We start from the raw sequence: 20,147 nt of genomic DNA, 5'->3' as shown, positions 1-20,147 counted from the left end.
TTATCATCTCAGGCAAATGTCTTATTATATTAAAAGTTAATATGAACTTTTTAGACTTTCTCCATCACAGTGCTCCAGAAATTTTGTGGCTTTTACTTTCATGGAAAAAATTGTCAAAATTAAGTAGGCCTTTATTTCAATAATTTTCCATTAAATCAGCAGTGTATTTTTAAATGTTCTCAGGTTTAGGTACAATAAATAATAAAAAAAAAAAAATGGTGCAGAGTCCTGTTTTTGGATCAAATGAGAATTTTTGCTTAGTAGTATTGCTGGTTTAGTGTGCGAGTGTATCAGGATAATGTTACACAGAAATGTTTCTCAAATTATTTGAAGCAGAGGACCTGCTGTTTCTCAAAGCTTGAACTGCGTTCTTGAAAATATTTAATGAAGAATACTATACTGGTAACAGGAACCAACTGTGAACCACCTTATTTTTTTTTCCAGGGAGTATTTTGTAGATTGTATGGTGTTTAAGCTTTATAAACCAGGGTTTCAATTACAATGTGTAGTTTCAGAATTCTAAAAATATTTTTAAAATAGTTTTATCTAGAATATTTTCACTTTTTGGTATTGTCTGTCATTTGTATGAGTGTTTATCAAGATTGCCTGAAAAGGAACCTATTGTTTATTACTAAATAAGCTTGTAATAGAGAATTTTAAATAAATCAACACATTTATATACTGTAATTACTATCTAACCTCATCTTTTTAAATTTAGGGAGAACCTATCACTTTTTGCGAGAATAGTTTTGTAAAGTGTCGTTCCAGTACTACTAAACAGTTCCTGGAAACTGCTGTTAATCTGCAACTGTTTAAACAGGTATGAGAGGGTAATTGACATTTTTTTATATATATATATCATTTGCTTTTAAAACATGTCCATATATAAATGTATTTTCCTTTCTATAAGTTTATGAATCGCTGGGATAAAATATAAGTACAAATACTTTATGTGTAGACAGTCTTCCTCATGTTGTCGTGTTTTTAAATCTTTGCTTGGGATATTTGATTAAAAAAAATAAAAGAAAAAGGCAAGCAAGGTAGGAGACGGAAACAGGATGAAGATCTCTTCAGGGTCGGTCTGCAACTCAACAAGAAAAATCATGGATCTTCCAGCCTAGTGGTTAAACTTCACAGTTTTTCCAGCTCTCTTGGATCATGATCAAAGAACCTAAACAACACAGTGCTTGCTTAAATTGGACTTTAATGAGATTTTATTTAAAAATTGTTTCAAACTATACTTGCAGTTTTCATTGCTAGGATTTCTGAAGCACACACATAAAATGTTATAAATTGAAGACATCAGTAGCGACTAGAAGAATATTCTGGCTGATACCTTACAGAGAACAAAGCATTGAATAACATGCTTAGCTTAGTTATAGTTTTATTACAGTGTTTGAAATGAGTTTTTTTCTTTCATGTTATTTTTTTAGTCTTTTTCTCTCTCTTCATCTCACGACCCTGTCACATGGAAGATGTCGAGACATTTATTGCTAGTTTTTTTTTCTTTTTTTTTTTTTTTTTTTTTTTTTTTTTTTTAGGAAAATCAAGGAAAAATGGGATGAAACCAGAAGACTCATATTTCTTTGGTTACCAATACTTGTAATGATTGAGGCATGGAAGTTCATGCTTAACTAACCTGCTGGACTTCTTTGAAGATATATTACCTTATAGATAGGAAAAATCGTTATATTTAGAATCTTTTAATTTTCAAAAAATAGTTGTATTACTTGGTGTTAATCAGAGGCTAATGTCTAAAGTAAAGATTTATATAAAGATGATAATTTGTGGAAGTCCTGTGGAAATATGTTTCTCCTAACTGTACAAAAGTCAGGAAAATACTGAATATTTAAATTACTTAATTTCCAAAGTTTATAGTTCTGTAGGAATTATCATAGAATCAAGTTCTTTTAATTTTACTGTATTGTATTTTATACCACAATAAATTATGAGTAACAGTTTAAAGTAATAAAGAAGATGATAACCTGAAAAATTTTGAAGTATCCAGCAGTTAAGATTGAGATAAGTAGTAGTGGAGTATGAAAATAGTGTTATTTACTTTTTGCATATTTCAGAGTGCTATAAACTAGCATGAAAAATTCTTAATAGAAGGCTGCTTAGAGCAGAAGTTTCTAATGCTTTGTCACTCTTCTGGAGGTAAATGTTCAGCTGTGAGAAATAGGTTTAGCTCTACTGACATAAATGAGGCTGTCACTATAAAATGGTAGTGGACCTAGCATTTGCATTTTAATACCTGTTTAATTAAAAAAGAATTATTTTATAATTTTATGCCTTTTCCTACTTTTATTTCTGCTTAAGATAATAATGTATTTTAGAAGATTAGAAAATACTAAGCATTATGTTTATGTATATGTTTTAATAGTAAATATTTTTTCGTTCATTTAGTTTCTGTTGTGATTGTCCCTCCTACTTTTTTAGCTAATCCCCAGACCAGCTGCATCTTCTCCAACTTTTCCCCCACACAAATGAGCTTTTTCCAATGTTGTTTGTGTTCAAAAAGGCTAAACTGTGTTTTACTCTGTTCTTGAAAATGAGTAGTCTTTTAAGCAGAAAGTTATTCTTAAAATCAACATTAAACCTAGACCATGACTGACAAGTAAGCTTAATTTGTGCYGTTTTCTAAAATGCCTCTGCTGACCTTCCTCTTTTCACTGTGTGTGTGTATAGTGTGTGTGTATTTTTTTTTTTTTTTCAAATTACTTTGGAACATATTTATTCTTCTAACTTAAATACTCTTAGAGAAATTTCATTTTGGAAATTGTAGTCTTCAACATCATCCGTTTCTACCCTATATTCTAATGTACTTTCTATTACTGATGTCTCCAACTGTATTATCATATGCCAGTATTCTGTACAAAAATCATTAAACTGTAAATAGGATCACTCCTAAGATTCTATTCTTAAATACCTTTACGGCCTGATACTTTCCCTTTCATCCATTTCCTTTTTGGACAGGTCCATACCCAACCTAAAGTTCATGTACTGTTCTGCTTTTATTTCATTTTAACAAAACCTTTCTGATGAGGCACTTGCAAGAGGCTTTTCTGTGGTCTAGATAAAGTGGATTTCCTTCATCTAGAAGATGAATTGTCACAGAATCTGAGAGAACCTGTATTTTGAAAACTAATGAGGTATATCATTCCATTTTCCCACTTACCATTTTTGGGCCACCAAAATCTGTTTAAAAGTCTCATCAGGCTGTTAAGGGCATACTGACAGACCACCAGTTGTCATAACCTGTTCGTTTTCTGAGCAGAAATACTGAATATTCTTCACTTATGCAATGCTTTCTCTAGTCTGATAGATTCATTAATATATTTTGGCTTCCAGATTCATGTGCTGATTTTCTCAAAATCATGTAATAGAGATGAATCTGAGTTTTTTTTTTTTTTTGACTTGAACACACTAAGTTTTATTCCTCAAATATTACAGCGCGCATTTCCATATCTCATTCTCACTAACCATTAGACTTCTGTTTCTTTATTCAGCATCATAGTGTTTCAACCCAAAACTGAAACATTTTTTTTTTGGGGGGGGGGAGGGGCATGCAGGAATGAGGAAGGGTATGCCTAGGTTTTCTTTCAGTCTTAGTCCATTCTCTCTGCCTTATAATTCAGAGATGCCTTTTAAATCAAAGATTGATGAATTCATGTAGTTTGTAGTTGAAGACTATTTATAAGACTCTAAAATGGAATGTACCAAATGATTATTCAAAACACATCTTCCACTAATTCACAGAAGTAATTTATGATAAATACCCTAATACTGATTACAGCTGTAGAGACTTGTGAAGTTCCTTCATACACTCTTCGCTGGATAGTTTTCTAAAGCTATCTTTAACTGTCCTGGGGAGACTGCATTTTAAAAGTACTGGTTATCCTTATTCCTAAACTATAAGGATAGAAATTTCTTCTTTTGAAGAAAATAACTATTGTTTATGGGTTAAATATTTTTACTTCCTGATTAAATATGTTACATAACACATTTTTCTTTCAGATTGAGTAATATTTGTTCTTTTAGACTGTACTTAAGTTACTTCTTTTCTCGTTGTTCTTTACCCCATCTTCCGTACTGGTGTTATTATATATGGTATCTATATACTGACTTTTTCTGAGCCCTAGAAAGGCTTCCATTTAATTAGAATAACACAGAAGGTAGGTATTCTTTCTTTCAAACTTCAAACATAGGTAATTAGTAGCTGCATCTCACATGTTAAATACTTCTGATGAGTGTCTAGGGAAAATATTAACTTGTTCTTAGAACTAGCAAGGAGACTAATTTAGGAATATATCATTAAGTAATATAATTATATAAATAATATAATTGCAAAATTCATTGGCATTTACTGCCAATATGCAGGAAAATACTAACTAGAAAAATAAATAATGAATGTAGCATTAGGACATAAAGAATCAGAAGTCTTTCAAAATTGTAAGTGTTAGTAATGTCAAATTTCATATGCAAGCTTCGTGAAGAAACAGTCTCTTTCCAGGCTTGTTGAATTGTTATTTTGTGGTGGTTACTTTCTAGATGTTTTCTGTTATTACCAACTTCTTGTTTTGAGTAAGTGGTGAGTTAACTTCAAATTTTTAATCCTGCGTAATTAAAAGATTGGAAGCTAGCACACAAATACCATCTACTGCCGCTTGTCTTTTTCAGCTGTGCTGCAGGATGTTCGGAAGTGTATATGGTCTATATTTTATTTTCAGGATTCAAGATTATGTAAGAGCTATGGGAGTTTTGTCTTTAGTGAGCTAAAATCCAAGGCTATGGTTAGCATTTGAACTATTACTTTTTTAACAACAGTGGGAATCAAGCATGGGATGTCTGAATCTAAGAGTAAGAGAATGCATTGCTTCAACTAATGGGCCAACATTTTCTGAGAGAGTATGGATTTAGAAAATGAGAGGAGAAAACAATACAATGTACCTTTAGTACCAAGTGCTATTCTTTCTATGTAGCTATTTAAAAACAACTAATAATAATTGATCATTCAGAAATAATTACTAATGTTGCTACTAGTACAACTATCATTTCCTTTAGATAATTTCTTCTGTATTCTTTTCCTTAGTGGTTCTCTTTGTCACTGCTTGCATTAAATACTCTATTGAAGTAATCCTGTGAACACAAATTCAGACTCTCAGCCTTCTGTTGATAGGATTTTTACAAAGTGATGAGTATGCCTATAAATCATGTGTTAGTTTATAGTGTGGAATGAATTCATAACTTTCCTCAAAGTGATAACGTCTTACAGTTCAAAGGCTGGTTTTCTTTGCATAGCAGTAGCTAAAGATGCTCTTATCTCTTCTTCCTGTGAAATAATCCAGTGATCCCATAGTGGTCTGACCATGAACCAAACCTATTTGGAAAAAAGCCAATCCAGAGTAAAATGAAAAGTAAAATAAAAAGAAGAATTTAGACAAGAAAGAGAAATGGTTATCTTTGTGCTTGCCATATTGTTGCTGGAGTTTTTGTACTCTAAGAATGTAATTTGTTTTGTGTCACTAGTTTGTTCATTGACAAGCATCAGATTGTCACTGACATTTTTTGGATAATTATGATAATATATGACATAGGCAAATAATTAATTATGGTTAGTTGGTATGTACTGTTTAGTACCAGTGAATAATTGTAATTCTTGCTAGAAAATGAACTGTATATAATCTAAACAGTGACAGTGCTTTCTCACTTTATCTTACTCAGACTTGAATTAGCCTTTTCAAAACAAAAATGGATGGGTTGCTTCTTGAAAGAATTCTAAACCTTAAAGAATATGCTCATTGTAATTCTTTGAAGCCCATTAATTCTTGAAAAGAATGTATTCATTTCTTCTGAGAGGTTTACTCATTAGTTATCTCATTTCCACTTCCTTCTGATGTATTTGAACCATTTCAGTCTTTATATGCGCTTTTATGTAGATACAAGTGCACATACTCATGCAGCTCTAATCCATGCATAAAGACAGTTATTGGAATAGGTGTCCGCAAATGCACCTAAATAAGTGTTAGTGGGTGAGGAAAAGGCAAACAAATTTGTCAGAACTTAAAAATACAGTTGCATCAACCGTGAGCTATGCTCCTTCAGATGGAGAGGATGATAGGGGTCTGCCTTGGCATCATGCCTCCCTTCGTTTTGGCACTTCAGGCCTCACATCCCACATGCTTAAATGAAACAACCTGTAAGTCAGCGTGTGCACTGCCAACCAAATAGTATTGCTTCCAAGTTGCTGTTACCCACCATTTCTGAAACCAAGCCACAGCGATCCTCCTCGGTTTCAGTATGGGTGGTTTTGCCAGTTTACCCTCCCAAACAATCCTTAGAGGATCACTTTTCATGTCAGGCACTTAGAGTGGACTTTTAATAGACTTCAGGTAGACATCCTGGCTTATCATTTCTTTGAACTAGAATCGTGAGATGTTTCCAGGTATTCTGAAGGTACTTTTTATGTATATCAGCAAGTTCTGCTTTGGATTCAGTTATACTTACCCACAAGTAGATTCCACAGGGAGATTTGCTTATGATAAGGGGTAAATTTATTATTTCATAACAGAACATCAGGGAGTTTCTCAGTTAACTTTATTTGGTTGTGATTGTAAATCCAAAGTTAACATTTATAAGAAAATAAATTAATATATTTTCATGCCATTAGAAAGGTATGATATACATACATGGAGTGAAAACTGTGGAATAAGTTTCAGTGGTATTGTTGTCCAATATTCTGAGACTTTCGCAGCTTCTAGTTGCATCCACTCTTGCAAATCCGTCTCCAAACAATATATTATCCTTATGTCATGTATTATCTTGAACATGCATATTTAGTTATAATGTACACACTTAATAATATTGTAAAGGGCCAACCAGGCATGACTATTTTTTTTTTTAATTTCAGTTTATTGATGGTCGACTATCAAAATTAAATACAGGAAGGGGATTCTCTGATGCTTTTGAAGAAGAAATCACAGCAGGAGGCTTTTGTGGAGGTATGGAATTAGTTTGAGTATTTGTACTCATTGATACTTCTGTAGGAATGGTTCAACATGATTGTGTCCTCATGATGTCCTCTAAATTGTAATAGTAACTAATCTTATTTCTGTTTCAGTGTTTCCATTTGTTTTTGCAAAGGTTTTAGCTGCTGGGACACATAACTATATGTATCTAGTTATGTGGGTATACTAAATGAACTTTTTTTGGTCTGGGAAAATAATACTTAGATTTCAAGATACAGTGAAATATCACTAGATTCATTAACTTTTAACTGCATGCTTATATTTGATAAATTCTGGGTAAACTGTATTTTAAAAATAATTTCAAAATTCGTGCTGCCTAATTCCTTATAGATACTATTTTTTCTGTTTTCCAAGAGCATTTCTATCTTTTTTCACATTAATTATTTCTGTAGTGCAAAGTCAGAGTGATTCCCTAAATTTTTAGAAAAATGTAGCTATCTCCAGCAAATGTGCTGCTACTTTAAAGAGGAAAAAATAATTTAACCTTTGATTACCCTCTGAGAAGGAATGCAGAAAAGATTGTTTGCTTCCTGAATAAAAGTATTATTCCTTGTATTGTTTCCTTCAGTTATATTCACTGACAGTTGTTTATTTCTTTTCACATTAGTTAGCCTACAAAGTCAACCCATATAGAAGAGGCCTGCTAGATCCAATTCTGATTGTTTGTAGGACTATTGAGTAGTTTYCTGTTAGATGTTAGTTACAGTTATATTGTTACTTGAGGAATCATATTTGCTATCAAAATAAGCAGGACATAGCACAAATACTRTTTTATAGTCCATCTCGAGAGTAGCGTAGAAGCGTTCTCTATAAATGGGAGTTGAGTGATTTGACTCAATCCACTGAGCTGCAGATGACCTCTTTAGATAGTCTTCCTCTGCAAGACTACTCTTAAGTGAGCATATTTACCCAGGAGAAGATTTCATCCACACAGAGGAATCATCCACGGGTATGCAGCCACTACCACACCTTCTGTGAAGTACCCTTTTGAACTCAGAGTGCATACAAGACCTTTTGTTAAGGGTTTTTACTCCCTTCTTCTGCCCTCCGTGTCCTGTGCACATAATTTGTTTCTTTCTTGACTAAAGTGTCATTAGTTATGCAGAGATTTACTACTTTTGGCCTTTTCTTAGGGTAACTCATGCTACCCGATAAATAGATTTTAGGCGTTGAGCATCCATTATTCAGATAGATGATGTCAGTATTTGGAGTTCTTTTGCTTGCTGCAGTTGGRGGGTCAAGAGGCTGCAATAAAACTGCACTGGAACTTAGATAAAGTTTGTTTCTTGGCTGTACAGTGATAGCTTGTGAACCGTGTCTCACCTGGGTATGCTCYGGAGGGAATGTGCAGCTTCAATAGCAGTTCTGTGTTAGGTTGTGGTGGCTGCTTACTTTTCAAGTTAGACAAGCTATATATTGCCAGGCTGTGRACAAATTGCTTAAGGCACATATTCACTATTTACATAACTGCTGTCTCATTATCATTATGAAGTGCGGGGCTAACAGTATGTATGCAATTGAAGGTGACATTTTGTGATGCTAATGGGGTAGAACTATGATCTCTTTTTGAGAGTTAAATCCCATCAAGTTTATAATGTGGTCCAAGGTTTTTTAAAAAAATAGGTGAAACCTGCCTTCAGAAAAGTTGCAGAAAGCTAGACTAAGCCATAAACTGTTAAAAAGACAGGTGAATGTATTCTGAAGAACAGAGAATATAGTTTCATATTACTGAAACAAATCGAAAGTATTTAAGTAATCTCTTTTCCAGCCGGCATTTTCCCACATTTGCAAGTACAACTAAACCAGTAAAGAAAATTAAACCAGAAATTGAAAATTAAAGCTTAATTTTTTTTTATAAATAAGTTTTGTTTTCAATTAAGTACTTTAAGATTTATTTCCCTATGACTGTGTATGAAACGAAAGTTGTCAGCCCTTTGCATTTTATCCTTGCACCTTTTCACAAGCTTTCATTTTCTGTGACGTGAATTATCCCGTGGAAGTAAATACTAGTTCTGAAGACTTTTAGGTGATTTTCAATACAAAAATATTGTGATGTGTGACTGTTCTATAATATACATTTATTGTTGAATATATTGATTAATCTGTAATCATATGAATTCTACTACAGCAGTCATTTTTTTTAGTTGATCTAATATCGTTGGTAGCTGTATGAGGAAAAACAGTGAAGAAGTGAAAAAGCCTTGACTCTCACTTAGTAATAATTTATTTTAAGGAGTCAGCATTTTCATGCTTGAGTCTCAGGAATTTTAACTGTAGCTGTGCATATGCAGTGTTATTGTTGCTTTTTCTGTAAGTGAATGTTTATCTGTTTTATTTACTACCTTCTCTAAGTCTCTCCACCCAGCTAGAACCTGGATAAGTTCTCTGCAATCTTTTGTGATCTCACTTAACTATCTCTAGTCATTGCTTAAGTTATGGGCCCTGAAAGAGGATTCTCAGGTGTGGGAAGAGCCATTGCTGCCTCTGCAGGCTAGATGATGTATGAATACTGTTAATAGGAATTTAAAGTTATGAAATGTCAAATTAGAGAAAGTACTTAGAGTTCATTGAATTCACTTCATTAAAACACCAGTAATGGTTACTGTTCACCTGATAACGTGTTATTGCATGCTACATTCTCTAGTAATTCAGGGAGCCAAATTGAAGAGGTAAATAGTTAGTTATTTTTGCTTTTGGATTGCTCATTGACATTCTTACTGGAGATCATAATGGCATTATTTTCAGCCTTTCCTAAACTGGCATTGCTTTTGCTTGCACATTCATTCGCAAGAGTTTGGCTGTCTCAAAATTGTTTATAAAGAATTTAGTGACATAGGTGGCATTCAGGTTTTCAGTTGAAAGTGTTTTACTGCCTGGTACAAGTCCAGACAGCTCAGTCTTTTCCACTTGCTGGGATACCTGGGAATACGTTTTACAGTAATCCAGTTAGTTCTCAGAGATGTTCTGTGAGAAGGAGATTTGATTGTGTTTTGACTTTCCCGTAGTCAATGTGATAATTCCATGTAGGCCTTTGTTAATTGATTTATTAGAGAGTTAAAGTATTTTTGAAACCTCTTCTTAGAACTCTGAGTTGTCAAGGATATATCTGTATAGTTCCTGTAAAAGTTGGTAAGTTGTCTCCAATTCTTCATTCTTGTCAACTTGAATGTCTTATTTGGAACTTTTCATCCATGGTTGGTAAAAGCTCGCAGTATTAGAGTATTCAATGATTTATCATCTCTAAAACTTTTTCAGAGATCAGGGAACCAGTCTTTGTTGTCCAGGTCAAGCCCCATAGGAAAATAATGTTCATTTCTTCTTCAACCAATCAGTAAAATGTAAGCATATCCTTTATGGCCAGCTTAGTGAGGCAATAGTCCTCAGTAATACTTCACTAGCACTAAGCCGGTAGTTATCGCTTGCCTCTTAGAGTTCTCTCTTTGTGAAAGAAAGTAGATGCAGTTAATAAYTCACAATGATTTTCCCTACACCAGAGATACATAGAGATGCCATAATCCTCAGTCTTTTCTCTAGTCCTCTTTCTTTTAGATGGTACCATCTGCAGTCCATGTCATTTTCTTACTTGAAAGTTTACCCAGTGGGATCATTATGCTTGAATGCAGTTCATTATGTATTATTCTTTCCTTTAAGTTGGTGGTTTTCTTCTTAGAATTTTTAGCAGTATGCTATCTTACTGTAGTTTTAATTTCTCTTTATACCTCAATTGGAATTAAAACCTGTATGGCGAAAAGAAATGCTTTTGAAAAGAAAATGGAAAATGTGAAATAAAACATACCTGGTTTTTTTCTTACATATTCTTATCTTGAGCATTCTTGTCTATCTGGGAAGAATGAAATTAATGAATAATCCTCTAAGGGAATTTTTTATGCAGATTGTGAAGAGGGCTGAAACATGGAAAATGTTGAATGTATGTTTGATTTTGTTTTCTTTTATATTTTTATCTCAGGAAATTCAAGATCTTACCAACAGTGGATGCATACAGTAAAGGTATAAACATATTGTTGGATAAATAATTCATTTCTGCAAAAAAAAATCACGTACTGAGCATCGTGATCTTAAATTATTATCCTTTTTATTGATGTAATGGTATAAGTTTATTAATTTGTAAGGAAAATATAATCTAAATATACTCTGTATTTGCATTGGTATATGTATTTGGTAAATCAATAATTTTTGTTTATTTAAATAAAACCTCCCATCCACAAAACAAATGCCAAAACAAACAATGTTTTTCTGTCTGCCATCAAGTATTTCACTGCATTCTGTATCATGTTACATTCTATAACTGTCAGTTAGGTGTGACAGTAAGATTTGATATGAAGTTTATCACTTCTAGTAAACAGCAATTTGGTTAATATGGTTTTGTGCAGTTTGACTAACAGAAGACCCTGTGTATAACCTTGTTATTCTACAGGATTAGTAAAATATATTATTTTAGATTAACAAAATTCTTGTGTGATTAAATGAGATACAGTTATTTCTATCAGGTCAAAGTATTTTTTAAGCTACACAAAATATATGATAAGAACACATGAAGAATAGCCATAACTTCTGAATAGATTTTGAAATAGTAACAAAGAATGAAGAATGAAAATACATCATTATGTTAGAATGCATTGATAAGTATGTCAGCTATGATAATGACATACTGTAACCCTTGTGTAGCTGTAGACAGTAGGTTGTAGAGGAAACACAGCTGTGCTAATCTTACCAGTGTAGAAGGAAGATTGCTATATTCTTTACAACACATTGTTTGGTTTTCCTTGCTGTTGTCCTAACATTTTCAACATAAACCAGCAGTTATTAAAATACGTTTTTTTTTGTATATTTCAGAAAGGTGGTGCACTGATCAACACGGCAATGACCAAAGCCACTCCAGCTGTGAAAACAGCATATAAATTTGTAAGATCATCTATTTCAAATAATTAATACGTAAAACTGCCTTAAGTTCCTATGACCTCTGATTCTTCCTAAATACTAAAAAACCTAGGCATTTTATAAGTGTATTTCGTAGAACATTTCAGTCTACCAAATATTTTTAGCTTCATTCATGTTCTCATAGAGCACTAGAATTTAGATTTGATTTAGAATCTTCCTGATAGTTTGTACATAGCAATAAAAAAAAGCATCAGTATGCGATTTTTGTTTCAGTGATAGTACACGAGGTAGTTATTTGAGTATCATTTATATAGTTGATACACAGCTGAAAACTTTTCCTAAGCTGGTGAGAAGATTAAAATATGAACTCTGAAAATAGTAATTCTAATTTATATTAAGATCCTTTAACACAACTGTGCTATTGCAAAATTAACTTCAGTGTAAATGTAGTGTTTTACAAATGTAAATTAGTATATAATGCTAACATGATGTAGAGAATCTTTTTATTAATGATATTTAGTTCTTACAAGACAAATGGAGTTGTGTCTTAGATGCAATTTTGTTTTGGCACTAAGTGTTGCACTACTAAAATAGATGGGAAGGTGTCAGTACTATATGCAGTGAGTGTTTTCTATCCTCTACTGTTGTAAAGATGATATTTAAATACTCACATTTGACCGTATTTAATGCTTATACCTTTGAGCTTTTAAAAGCTTGTTTTAAAAGGCTGTCTAACCAATAGTGCATGTGAAATTAACAGATATTATCCATTATGGAAAAACAGCATAGAATGGTTTAGAAAGAAATGAGAACTAATTTAAAGTTGGATTTTTAAATATGCAGAAAAAGACTTTTGGCTTCATCCTTTGCTTTTCCAAGTGTTTTACTAGTTGGATACATAATAAGTAGTCCTGAATAAATCAGTACATCAGACCACGCTGGTGCATGTTAAGTAAAGTTTTCAAAGAGAATTTTTAATTTCACATCAGTTAAAGAACACAGCAGTCATGAAGAGAGAAACAGGTAAATAAATTAAATGTATTTCATATTCATGAACTCATTTATAATTTAAAAAATGGTTAACAGGTTATCAGAAATTATTCTTCAGATTGCACTAGTTTAGACTGTGGTTATATAATCTTCTCCCAACTTTCTATTTTGATAATTATGTCCTTGATAATAAATATTCTTTAAGTGAACTTCTTTATATGCCAAGAAACACTGGTAACTTCTGTGAGGCTCTGTATATGTTTAAGGTGTTTTCATTTATTTGAGATATGAAATACACATTTCTTAATTACTGAATAACTGATTGGTAGCCTTGAGTAAATAACGTGATTGGTACCATTCCTCAGAGTTAGAACAAAGCACTCCAAAATACATCCAAATGCTGAGTGAGTGTGTGAACTGGAAAGTTAAAGTGAATCTCAGGTTAGCATCTGCTACGTGGCACCCCGTTGTGCTGTTACTGAGCTTATAGATGTATGATTTAAGGATCAAAAAGAATCTCTGACCTCTTGAATCAAGAAAGTGGTTTTCTTTTTCAGAATTTCCAGGTACAGAAAAACATAGAAAAATATGTGAATTCCACCTATTTATGCTCTTGTGTATAAAATGATCCTTTTCAAGACTGTGTTGAAAACCTCGCTACTTTTTTCCTGAATTATCCATATTCATATAAGAAAAAAAAACCCTTCTATTAAGATTAATTTCTTTTTTCCAGATATAAAGAATATATGTATTACTTTTTTAGTAGCACAAGTACATGCTATTCTGTATTGGTAATTCATCTCTCCATTGAAGAACATTCTTGGGTTTGTTTTCTATGCAGCAGTGATCCTTGGCTGCCTATTATAATACATACAGAATTTTCCTCTAAATAGCAGCACTATGCTGTTCAGCAACACTGGGCAAAATCTCCATCTGCATAAGAAATCACTTCATTTCTCTCAAGATTGATGTTGCCCTGCAAGTTGCCAGACTGGAACACTGCAGCAGTCATCTTGAAAATCTTAACATTTTTGCAGCATGCCTTACTGCTAAAATATCCTTTCAAATTTAAAAGACCATTTCAAATAAAGAAGTGATGTAAAAAAACATTTTTAGTCTGTCTTTAGTAATATTAGGGAATTTTTGAGTATGTATATTTCCACAACATTGATGTGCAGGTACCTTAAACATACTGACAAAGCATGAATTACATAGCACGTGTGAAATTAGTGATAAAGGTCATTGTCCTTTATATCGCCAAGTGTAAAAAAAGAAAAATTAGCTAGAGCCTCATGAAGCATGTTCTGTGAGTGTAGAGAATTTCTTACAAAGCTGCTTATGCCCTTTTAATTTTCTAGGCAAAAAATCATGCAAGACAAGGAATAAAAGAAGTGAAGAGTAAGTTAAAACACAAGGTAGGTAGTACGCTTTTTACTTACCTTGCTGCTTTTATCAGTTTGAAGCTTATACTTTACAAATCACATGAGATTTGTGTTTTTAATGACTTTTGAAATATGCTTAGCCCTTTGTTCAGCAATACATTTTTCATAACGAGCCCTCTGGCAACTATCTGTCATTCTATGCATCCACTGAAAAATCTCTTTATTGTTTGCATATTTTATCATAGAACAACAGAGGTCTTCAAAGATACATTAACAGGATGTATGTTTTCATAAAGTTGATTGCTTTGATATCGCAATTGAAGCCTTTGCTTCAAGCTGAGAATTTAAGATGGGAGAGTCTTTGCAGTACARTGTATTTCAGAAGGTGTAGTTGTCTGTTTTGGTTTTGTAAGATGCATGTACAATGGCAATGTTTAAAAATGGAGAAATAGTTCATTTTGCAAAAGTAATATTTCAGAAATAACAGAAAACATATTTTAGGCTTTTTACAGCTGCTTTTTTTACTGGAAATTTTGCTCCACTTAAGATTTTTCTGTCGGGAGAAGGAACCTTTTCTAAGTTTATTTTATTCTATTTTAAGGAAACTTCTGAAAAGATCTCCTAGACATTTTGAACAATGCGTCTTTTAAAAGGCGATGTTGATAATTCAGCTTCTTGAAAAGCTAAATTTGATTTTTCTTACTACAGATAGTATTTTGATGATAGTAATAGATTATAGCAAGATAATTTTGAATGCTTTATGCATGCATAATATAGATATACATTTGCAGATAATAATTACAAATTAAGGAATTTATATCTGTTTTCTTGTGTAGGAGAATGAGGAAGAGTATGGAACTTGCAGCTCTGGCGCAGTGCGGAGTGCTCCTGTCTATACATTGCATAATGAGAAAAGAGGAAACTCAGAAAAACGGAGGCTTGCACAGGTAAGGCACCTGAAACTTCTGTACTTATTCACGTACATGTGAGGAAAATGTTTTCCACTTACAGTAGTGTATCAGTGAATCTGTTTACTGTCGGTTTTGGATAGTATGATAAAAAGTTATTCTTATAGCAATACTACTGTCATAGTACAGTATTTGAAAGGAGTAAAACAGCTATTCGTATTTCATCTCCATTGAGAGGGAAAAAATAGGAGATTCAGAAAGCAGGTGGATTGCTAGAGAAATGTTTGCACAAAGAAATCACTTATTTGGACAGCAATTACAATTGTGAAACAACTTGAGTTTCATTAATGGCTCAAATAGCTAGAAGTATTGAAGGGCTGATGTACTGAAAAACTTACTCAACATAATGCATCATTTTATGGTTTCTCATTAGAGAAATCTATTAATATAGATCAGAGATTTAGTTCAATCTTAGATACTACTTTTAATAAAGGCTTCTTCTAACAAATAAATTCTACAATGTTCATACATCTATATTAAGCTATCTATTTCAGTTTCTTATGGTGGGACACATTAATATTGTATTTATAGTAAATTGATTTAGGAGTCAGATGGCCTTTAACATTGCTCAGATAGATATCGTTTGTTATTTTATTAATAAATCAGCTAGTTAATATGTTGTCGACCTCTTGTCCTTTTGTTCTCAATTCCTTTAATAGTTCTGACTTGCAGTAACAGGTATAGTGTCTCAACTTTGGCAAGTGATTTAGTATCTCCACGTTCATTTCGGCAATTTTATTCCAAAGATACCAATAGATAGTTAGTATAATACACATATAAAAAGATACTTATTGCCAGTAGAAAGATATTGTTGCATGTTTTTAATACATGCAATGAATGTTTATATGTGGATTTTTAATCCATGTCTTCCCCAGATAAGAAGTGGGTAGAGAAATAAAATTTGATTTTTTTTTTTTACTTTAGATATTGCAATGATAAAAATCTGAATTCTCTAAGTAATATATTCAGTTTAGTTTTGACCCTCTATAAATATAAAGTCTGTGAGATTTATCAGAAAATTGATGCAATTATTGATTTGTTAAATATTGTTGAAATTGCATGTTAGTATTAAAGTCAAGGGTTATAAATAATACAGAGACTTTCCACTTTAATTCTGTAGACAGGTTTTACTTTGTACACGTTTGTTTTTCGGCCAGTAATAAAGTGTACTATGTGCTCTCAGTATATTTTCATATACAGACAAATACGATACTTGCATTTGAAGAACCTATATACAGTAGATTCATGTACAGTCTTCACTGAATGTCACGAGAGACGATGAACGATTCTAAATATATGAGTGTACAACTTTAACATTGATAACATGAATAGATTCTTAAAATATAGAGATAACGATAACAGATGACTATCATTTTAGTATATAGTAACTTCCCCCACTCCCCCCACCAATAATACAATTTGGTAGCTTGAGGCACTGAACAGCTTTTAATGCATTATAAAACAACATAYGCAGATTAGCGTAGGTGAATCTACGATTGTATGTATCTCTGTAAATACATAATACAGATACGCTTCTTTATAGTCAAGTGAATTTTCATGGGCTGCATTTATTGAAGAAAACTGCAGTGATTTACTCATTTACTTCTTGGTAGTCCTGCATGCTATTTCACCTTATTTACAGTTAGTGCAGGAGTCTAGGTATAAGAAAAAATAAAATCTACCTCAGTACAATTTATATTTTTTCTGAGGGCCTGTATTCTGACAGAACGCTTGGACTTTTGTATGGTTTTGTGTTCATACAGCTGTATACTGGTGTATCTTTTAATGTTGTTGTTGCTCTTATTTCTACCAGTTCTGTTTTATTTTTGAAAACAAGGCAGAAAGAGTGGGTATTAGACTATAATTTAATATACATATCTATATGTATGTACACACACACAGATATATATGTGCGCATAAATATTTATACATACATAGATATGTCTGTGCGTGTATAGATACAAATATATGTGTGTATAWGTAGAGTTTGTTTACTAGCAAGGCTGTGTTACTAATGGCCCTGTGTTTTGCCCTGCTGCGAGCAGTGTCCTGTGTCTTCTCCCCAGCTCTTGCCCTGAATGTCACATGAGCCCAGTGGGCAGGAAAGAACAAATTGTGATTACTGCCTGAGAACTCCGGTCTTGCACAATTTCATTTACCTCTCATTCATGCTGGTTCCACTAAGTTTTCAGTTAAGCAAGAAACCTAAGTTCTACATGTGATTTTGAAGTCTATGTTTATATAAATTTAGGTATTCACAAGTGTACGTGTATAAGAAAGACTATATTTGATCTTGTACCACTAGTTTAAAACAAGTGAATTTCATAGATTGCTACTGTTGTCAGTTTTAATCTTTTTTTCTGTAACTCTCTATCCTGCAGAGGAATCTGCACCAAGCTTTCTAAAATAGTGCCTATCACTGTTAGCAGCAGTATAAGGACAATCCTGACTATTACACAGTAGTTCTTGAACTGTGATAATATTTAAAACAATCTCTTGCTGCTAATTAAGTTGCGACATCAGTGTACTTGACTACCTCAAAAAAAAACCTGTTCAAACAAAAAACAAAAGTGAGTGGTCTTACTTCCATACAAGAGAGAATTCTGCATTTTATTGCTCCTTCTTCTATCCTAGAAAATTTAAATAACAAGTTGGTATGAGGAATTTGGTGTTGCACTTCACTTCATGTTAGATCCATGCATTGAGCTTTTCTTTCTTAACTGCTTGGRAACAGTTAAACATAAATACCAACTAATAGTTACCTGAAATGTTMTAAAATATTTTTCAATTTAAAGCATTGTATATAATACAGAAGTTTCTTTCACTCTGAAAGGCCATTCTAATGATTGGTTCATAACAATATTGGGGTGGGGGGGGGGGGAGAAGGGAAGGGTTGTCTTTACTGTAGAAAGCGAATCTGCTTTTTACCCCAACAAATAGTAGTTTGTATGCAGGTCTGCTAATTAGTGTGGTTATTTCCTGTTTTGTTGATGAGGCTTTAATAAATGTCAAGGGTACAGCCATGAAGATCTCCCAATTAGGCTTTGCGTTTGTAAAACCCAACCCCTTTGCTTTTGTGTGAAGATGACAGTTCCAACTGCAGCCTCAGCCTAACAGGGCTCAAGGGAAAGGATACTTCTCTAGTTYTATTGAAAACAAGGCCAGTTTGGCCCAGTGAGAATACCAGCACTGGTCACAGCACAGAGCGATTTTTAACAATGAGTATTTACTAAGCTTTATCACTGCTGTCGTAGTTTTATTATATTTTTTTTGCTAGACCTGCAATAGATTAAAAAAAATTAACAGTAAATCAAAACAAATTATAGCATGCAGAATAGCTGTCAAAACCTAATCGGAGGATAAATAATTAAATGTGTTATAGCAAATTGTAGTGAACAGCTTGCTCTCCTATAGTTTGAAAGTCCTTCCTCTGAAGAAAGAGATAACCTGATTGCACTCGTGTGCATGTGCGCACACAGACACACATGCACACAAACACAAAATATTAATCTTTGCCTGAGATGAGTTATTCTATCTCTGTAATAYGCATTTGAGCTTACTCCTGCTTAGGTTAGCTGTTCTAGGCTTTTTATATGTGTGCGAGCTTAACTATATTGCAAGTCAACATTAACAGATGGATTGCCCTAAGCAAGGGAAAACCACAACAAAATCTAGTGAAAGTGGAGGATTGAAGCTTTTTATTGTTAAGCCTTATTAAAACCTTGGCATGTGCGCTGCTGTTAACTGTTTCATGCCTAGATCTAATATGCCTCTGATATGTTGCATCTCCTACATAGATTAGATACATAACATAAATAAGAAATTTCCAGCTAAAATTCTTAAATCTCATGTAAGTATGAGATTGCTTCAGTTTTGTTTGCCTATCTTGCCAACTATATTACTGAGTTCTTTTAACTATTGACAAGGTTTGCTAATATATCTGTTAAACTACTGAGTGCTCAGTTTTGCATAATCTGTGTTAATTCCTTTTCATTATATACAGTCAGGTGAAGCAGATTTCCAGGCAGACAAGGGCCTGAATGCAATGAGATCTCTACAAAATTGTTCAAAATAACTATATATTGAAAAAGAGAGCATCTTTATTAAGAGTATAGATGGAATGTCAGGAAGGCCTATTTGAGGTCACTATATGATCTTTGTAAATTTACTGTCAAGTGATGGGATGGCTTATTAAAAATGGAGTGTTTCAGGATTTAAATAGTCCTAATGTATTTAGTGACTAATAGAATATTCTTGCAGATTTACAGAGTACTGACTAACAACTATAAGTTCATTTTAWAACTAATAATTTATCAATGCATCTGTGGCTCTAAGGAAGTGTGTATAATATCTGTACCTTTAGGCGTGCACTAACTTGCAGCCATAATGAAAACTGGGGCATTTGGATTTACCCGGACTCCATGTGTTTCAGCACTACTTTAATGTTCATATACTGAAATAGCTGAAATAGCCAAGTGAACTACATCCCATGACTTTGGGTTTAAATTCAGTGTCTTAAAATGTTTCTAAAATGCTCGTTTTTAGAGTAGCACTTTTACATAAAGGAAATAAAGACTAAGTTTGTCTAAACTTTTTTCTTTGTATTCCTGAGCAGAATTACCATTTTTTCCTCCTTTCTAAAGTATGTTACAAATGTAGCTTTTACAGATTTATTGCAGTATCTCATAATAAAGAGAAAATGTAATTTAGCTTGCAGTGGATATACTTGGCATCTGTTCAACAAAGATAACAAGTGTCAGGCAGGAAGATGTGTTCAGAATAACCCTACCTTCAGGAGTGCTCCATTTATCAATACCCTTACAATGGCCAGTAAAATAAATGACATAATCATTAGCTACAAAGGGCTTCCAGTAACTGAT

The 20,147-nt window shown here is 33.0% G+C and overlaps 1 protein-coding gene across 1 annotated transcript in view; it reads left to right on the top strand.

The window, feature by feature from the left end:
• DENND1B (DENN domain containing 1B) overlaps positions 1–20,147 on the top strand; it is a 190,310-nt gene that overhangs the window by 152,154 nt on the left and 18,009 nt on the right. Inside the window, exons 17-22 of the mRNA XM_085312946.1 lie at positions 719–820; positions 6,911–7,001; positions 10,996–11,036; positions 11,883–11,951; positions 14,276–14,332; positions 15,136–15,246. Coding sequence (XP_085169072.1) covers positions 719–820; positions 6,911–7,001; positions 10,996–11,036; positions 11,883–11,951; positions 14,276–14,332; positions 15,136–15,246 — 471 coding nt within the window. The remainder of the gene's footprint in view (positions 1–718; positions 821–6,910; positions 7,002–10,995; positions 11,037–11,882; positions 11,952–14,275; positions 14,333–15,135; positions 15,247–20,147) is intronic.

Source organism: Rhea americana, unplaced genomic scaffold (assembly GCF_003343005.1).
Source record: "Rhea americana isolate MKP2758 unplaced genomic scaffold, rheAme1 scaffold_371, whole genome shotgun sequence".
Taxonomy (NCBI): domain Eukaryota; kingdom Metazoa; phylum Chordata; class Aves; order Rheiformes; family Rheidae; genus Rhea; species Rhea americana.
Note: the sequence above shows the minus strand (reverse complement) of the source record. Positions and strands in the feature narration are given on the sequence as shown.